At 43.8% G+C, this 5,352-nt stretch overlaps 1 protein-coding gene across 2 annotated transcripts; it reads left to right on the top strand.

The window, feature by feature from the left end:
* Nucleotides 1–1,847: 1,847 nt before the first annotated feature.
* Nucleotides 1,848–4,988, top strand: LOC147605818 (F-box protein At2g26850-like). 2 transcript variants are annotated; one of them, XM_086792587.1, is made up of 7 exons: nucleotides 1,848–2,100; nucleotides 2,350–2,411; nucleotides 2,524–3,159; nucleotides 3,806–3,885; nucleotides 3,972–4,150; nucleotides 4,251–4,325; nucleotides 4,470–4,988. In XM_086792587.1, the coding sequence occupies exons 3-7, from the start codon at nucleotides 2,584–2,586 to the stop codon at nucleotides 4,655–4,657; spliced, it is 1,098 nt and encodes a 365-aa protein (XP_086648713.1). In that variant the 5' UTR covers nucleotides 1,848–2,100; nucleotides 2,350–2,411; nucleotides 2,524–2,583; the 3' UTR covers nucleotides 4,658–4,988. The 2 variants fall into 2 exon arrangements, with proteins under 2 accessions (XP_086648713.1, XP_086648712.1); XM_086792586.1 differs by having other exon boundaries at nucleotides 1,848–2,245; nucleotides 2,350–3,159.
* The last annotated feature ends 364 nt before the right edge of the window (nucleotides 4,989–5,352 follow it).

Genomic DNA, 5,352 nt, shown 5'->3' with positions numbered 1-5,352 from the left:
AGAGACATGGAAGTCTATGTGTGAGAGTATGGGGGGGGGAAAGAGTGTGTGTTTGCATTAGTATATGTGCATGTGTGTACATGTGTGTAAGAGAGAGAGAGTTTCGACATTCTAGAGTGTGTGTGTGTGTGTGTGAGTGGAGGGGGGGGAGAGAGAGAGAGAGAGAGAGAGAGAGAGAGAGAGACATGGAAGTCTATGTGTGAGAGTATGGGGGGGGGAAAGAGTGTGTGTTTGCATTAGTATATGTGCATGTGTGTACATGTGTGTAAGAGAGAGAGAGTTTCGACATTCTAGAGTGTGTGCATGTGTATGTGAGAGAGAAAGAGAGTGTGTATGTGCATGTGTGTGTGTGTGTGTGTATTTGTGTGTGTGTGTGTGAGAGAGAGAGAGAGAGAGAGAGAGAGAGAGAGAGAGAGAGAGACATTACATGTAAGATGCATTTATTTGAGAGTGAGTACACCTCACCACTCATCCCTACCATTAAAATTTAATTAATTAAAATTATATATATGTGTGTAAATCCATTTAAGTGTGTGTGTGTGTGTGTGTGTGAGAGAGAGAGAGAGAGAGAGAGAGAGAGAGAGAGAGAGAGAATTTCTATGTAGGAGATAGTTTGTGTGGGAGGAGAGAGTGTGCGTTTGCGTTAGTGTATGTGCGGTGTGTACATGTGTGTGTGTGTGTGTGAGAGAGAGAGAGAGAGAGAGAGAGAGAGAGAGAGGCAGAGAATTTCTACGTAGGAGATAATTTGTGTGGGAAGAGAGAGTGTGTGTTCGCATTAGTGTATATGCGGTGTGTATATATGTGTGTGTGTGTGTGTGTGAGAGAGAGAGAGAGAGAGAGAGAGAGAGAGAGAGAGTATATGCATGCATGTGCGTACATCTGCATCTGTGTAGAATATGCTTGAGAGAGAGTGAGATGGGGCTGACCTGGAGAGAGAGAGAGAGAGAGAGAGAGAGAGAGAGAGAGAGAGATGTAACGAGGGAGAGGGTGAAAAGAGAGAGAAAGAGAGCGAGAGATAGAGAATAAAAAGTAGCTTTTAATAAAATATAAATTAAATAGAAAACATATATTTATATGTGTGTGTTTTTATTTACATACATACATACATACATGTATTTATATGTGTGTGTTTTTATTTACATACATACATACATATATGTATGTATATGTGTGTGTGTGTGTGTGTGTTTCGATGTGTGTATGATATATCTATCTATATATTTAAAAGTGACCACAGCTTATCACCCATCTCTGCACATTAAAATTTAATCAGAATTAACTAAATTATGTCGATGTTTGTATTTATATTTTTAAATACATGTATATATGTATAAGTATATGTGTCTATGTATAGGTATATGTATCTAAAACATAATATTGTATATACTATATATTTACATGTGTATGTGTGCATGAGAGAGAGAGAGAGAGAGAGGGAGAGAGAGAGAGAGAGGGAGAGGGAGAGAGAGAGAGAGAGAGAGAGTGCTTCTATGTGTGGGAGAGTGTCTATGTGGGAGAGTGTAAGAAGAGAGAGGGAGTGTGTGCATGTGTGTGTGAGAGAGAGAGAGCGAGTCTGTATATGTATGTGCATGTGAGAGAGAGAGAGAGAGAGAGAGAGAGAGAGAGTTTCAACATTTGAGAGTGTGTGTGTACGTGACAGAGAGAGAGAGAGAGAGAGAGTTTCAACATTTGAGAGTGTGTGTGTACGTGACAGAGAGAGGGTCATGTGCATGTGTGTGTGAGAGAGAGAGGTATTAACGTCGATAGAATGCAACAGGAGGGCATATACGACCAAAGGTGGGACTTGAACTCAGGTCCTTTATAAAGAGGGAGACGCGAGGATGCAATACTAGTAAATTTTCAAACGAAAACGAAAGATTTTGTTTTGTAGAGAAAAATGTTCTCTCTCTGTGTCGTTGAAGAAAAAGGCAAGGCTGCCTGTGTCAACTCGGGCCGCAGTGGGTACAATAGCCCGTTGTTTTCTGCGCGCGGGGTGAACGGTTCGGCTGTCAAGCTGCAGTTCGCGGCTGAGTTAACGGTTGCTCTCCTAATTAGATGCCGCAATCTCATGGCGAGTTGATGCTAACTTCCAACACAAAGGTATCGCAGGCAACTCTTCTCAGTGCTTTGTCTGGCTTTGTTGTAGCAGAGCTGGATTAACGTCAGAGCGCGCCTAGAGGCTTACCGCTCTGATCTGCCCATCTGGTCTTGCATCCTGCTTCTCTGCATATCGACCCCAATTAGGGTTAGGATTTTGCAATCTTCTTCTTTCAAGGCTCGTTTGTTTTAGGGTTAGGGCTTGCATTCTGACTGATTGCTTGTCAAATCCGCTTTTGTATGATGATGCAGTTCCATTGCCCGTCAAACAGGGTTAGGATTTGGCATTTGACACCTGTCGAATTCGAGTCAGGGTATTCTTCAACTCTGCAGATTGAGCACGCTGTTAATCACAAGCGTTTCCTTATTTTGCTGATAGTGCACACAGTAAGCCTGCTCAGGGTTAGGGTCTGAATTTGGCTACAGATCGATCTTTGTGAGGGTTCTGCGAATTTCGGATCCTTCGCAGATCGAGGGTGTTTCTTCATGCACATTCAAGGGGCCCTAGGGTTGCCTCTGAAGGTGCAGATGGGAGGCAAGGATTTGGAGCTTTTGGCCGCCATGTGCATGCAGAGGAGGCATCTGTCGAGGGTGCAGAGCGTGGAAGAAGATGATGAAGAAGGGAGGCTTTCCCTGCTCGATTTGCCAGAATTAGTGCTGGAAGAGATTCTGTGCAGGGTGGACCCTCACAGTCTTTGCAGAACGGCAAGCGTATGCAAGCAGTTATGGGACCTCTGCAGAAGTGACCATCTCTGGGAGCCCCTCTTCAAAGCCAAATGGGGGAAGATCGTTGGCCCCGCTGCACAGAAAGAATGGCAGAATAGCAGCGCCTCTCTCCGCCATAGCCATAGCCATAGCCATAGCGGCAGCAGCATCACAATTGAAGACAGAGTTCGCAAGGCCCTGGTGTGGCCCTTCTCACGAGTATGGCCTCTGCTTGGGCTCAAGTCTAGGATTTCCGAGAAGGCCCAATTAGGAGTTCTCTCCGATTCGATCATGGCATGGTATGGTGCCTTGGAGACGGGTGCCTTCTCCTTCCCTGCTCAGGTCTACAACCGTGAGGTGTGCAACCTTGGCTTCTTTAGTTCAAGTTTCTGAAGTTGGATGAGCAGAAAACCCCCGTCCTAACCGTTACCCTAATTCCAATACTGTCTCTCATCTTAACATTCTCTGCAGTACCTCTTTTGCACTGGGGTTTGCTTTTTTGTGCTTATATTTAGGCATTGGTTTGTCTTATAACCCTAATCCTGTTATGGACTTTAGCACTATCACTAGTCCCCGTCCATCCCTAACCTCAACCAAACCTAACCCTAACCCTAATCCTGAACTCACCTCAGCCTTACTTCCAATCTCAACTCTAGAGTGTGAGATTGATCTCACTTTGGATTGAATGCCGTTGCCTAAGTTCACCATTTTTCAGCATTGTGGGTTTCACTATTGATATTGTTTTGGACCTCAATCCTAGTTTCTTATGCTTCCCATCCGTATACTAGCGGTGCCTTTCCTTGCATTGACATCTTTTTGCTGAGCCTTTTTGATTGTTATGTATTTTTGTCTCAGCTTGAGCATGTCCTTTTAACCTCAACCCTAAACCTACTTTTAGCGTTAATTCTACAGCTTGATCCTGTCTTTGAGATATCAAAGTGCTCTTTCTTGTATTGGATCAGCCTGCTTAGTTTCTAACGCCTGCTTCGTGCCTGCATCACAGCATGGCCATGTTGGTTTCTTACTCTCCTGCTATGATGCTATACTCAGCTATGATCGTAAAACTGACACCTTCAAGGCCAGGTAAGATACATGCCTTTTGCTTCAATCGAAAATGTTTTGTGATAAGTTGAATCAACCATTGAATGTGAAATTCATCACGTTTGCAGGTATCCGCCACATGGTTCTCGGACGGTGGTTACTGAAGAAGGTGTCCAGTGGAAAAGATTGCGTGTTTCGCCTGTTCCTATTCAAGCACATGAGCTGTTTGTAACGGACTGTTTAGATGTCTTGCATCCTGGTGATCATGTGGAAGTTCAATGGAGAAGGAATAAGGACTTTCCTTATGGTAATCAGCAGCATTTTTAATGCCAGCAAGTTTAAAAAGCCATGATGACTCACACCGTGTTAATTAGGAAGGCTTTATGAAGTCATGGCTACATGTGCAGGGTGGTGGTATGGAGTTGTGGGTCACTCTGACCTCTGCATAACTGTGTCTCAATGTTGTCGCTGTCACTTGGATGGTGAGAATTTCTTCACCTTTTCATGGCCAGAAGAGCAATTTGTAGTAGAAGTAGAGGCTTGGGCTGGCCTTTGGTTTTGTTGTGAAGTGTAAGCTGTGGGATACCATCCTGCCATTCATGGTAGTAAATCTCTCTTTCTTGCAGGCACTGTGTGGTTAGAGTTCAATCAATATGCAGCGGGTTCGCGATGGAGGCGAACAGCTGTGAATAGGCAAACACACCGAGAAGAAGGTAATGAGACTGAAGGGTTTTATGCTGGCATTCGAAAACTGTACCTCAAAGGAGAGATATCTGTTTGGAAGCAGCTGTGGCCAACTGAGACCTTGGATTAACCTTATTATTCTACCTATTCTTCATGATTTTGTGCCCAATTTGTGGCTCTGAAAAGTGTATCAGTTCTATATTGTGTCGAACCTACTTGATTTGGTATGCTCAATTTGAAGGGACTACATTCTTTGTGGACTCCTTTTCACATTGATGCAATCATTGCTTGTTTATTAGTATTATTTGTTGGCATGTAGAACACTTGCGCCTATGTGCTAGGATTAGATAGAAAGAAGAGTGCGGCATAATCACACATGCAGTACACAGAGTCCTAAACTACTGCATTGTATTATGTACAAGAAGTATGTACAAGAAGAAGCAATACAACTGAAATTCAAGGACAAGAAGACATCAAATCACAACCTTGTGGCGTACTACCTCACTCCCGGCTAGCACTTTGACTTCAGAGAAAGGCTTTGTGAAGTACAATGTTTAGGAAAGCAAATGAATATGACGATTTGACTACCCACGTATATATGCACCAATGCTCCTAGTCAGCTAGTAGTACTATTGTCAACCACTTGCACCCGATTGCCATGTCATCAATGCCATATCACCACTGCCACATCATCAATCTTGTTGCCATGTCATCATTGCCACGTGTCCTCTATGATGTTCGCCTTTGCCAGCTGGTTGCTATCTTATACCTGGTTGTGCTCTGCGTATTCGTAGGTGTGTCACATTCTCCCTTACTTGCATTGCA

The sequence above is a fragment of the Cibotium barometz genome, chromosome 58 (genome assembly GCF_041138505.1).
Source record: "Cibotium barometz isolate CiBa-2024 chromosome 58, ASM4113850v1, whole genome shotgun sequence".
NCBI lineage: Eukaryota > Viridiplantae > Streptophyta > Polypodiopsida > Cyatheales > Cibotiaceae > Cibotium > Cibotium barometz.
The sequence above is the reverse complement of the archived record's forward strand: the minus strand, read 5'-3'. Positions and strand labels throughout refer to the sequence as shown.

Bases quoted from the DNA above. Each gene is read 5' to 3' on its own strand.
- LOC147605818 (XM_086792587.1), top strand. From the start codon at position 2,584: ATGCACATTCAAGGGGCCCTAGGGTTGCCTCTGAAGGTGCAGATGGGA. The intron at 3,160-3,805 runs GTGTGCAACCTT...CCTGCATCACAG, and splicing joins CTCAGGTCTACAACCGTGAG to CATGGCCATGTTGGTTTCTT. The intron at 4,326-4,469 runs GTGAGAATTTCT...TCTTTCTTGCAG, and splicing joins TTGTCGCTGTCACTTGGATG to GCACTGTGTGGTTAGAGTTC.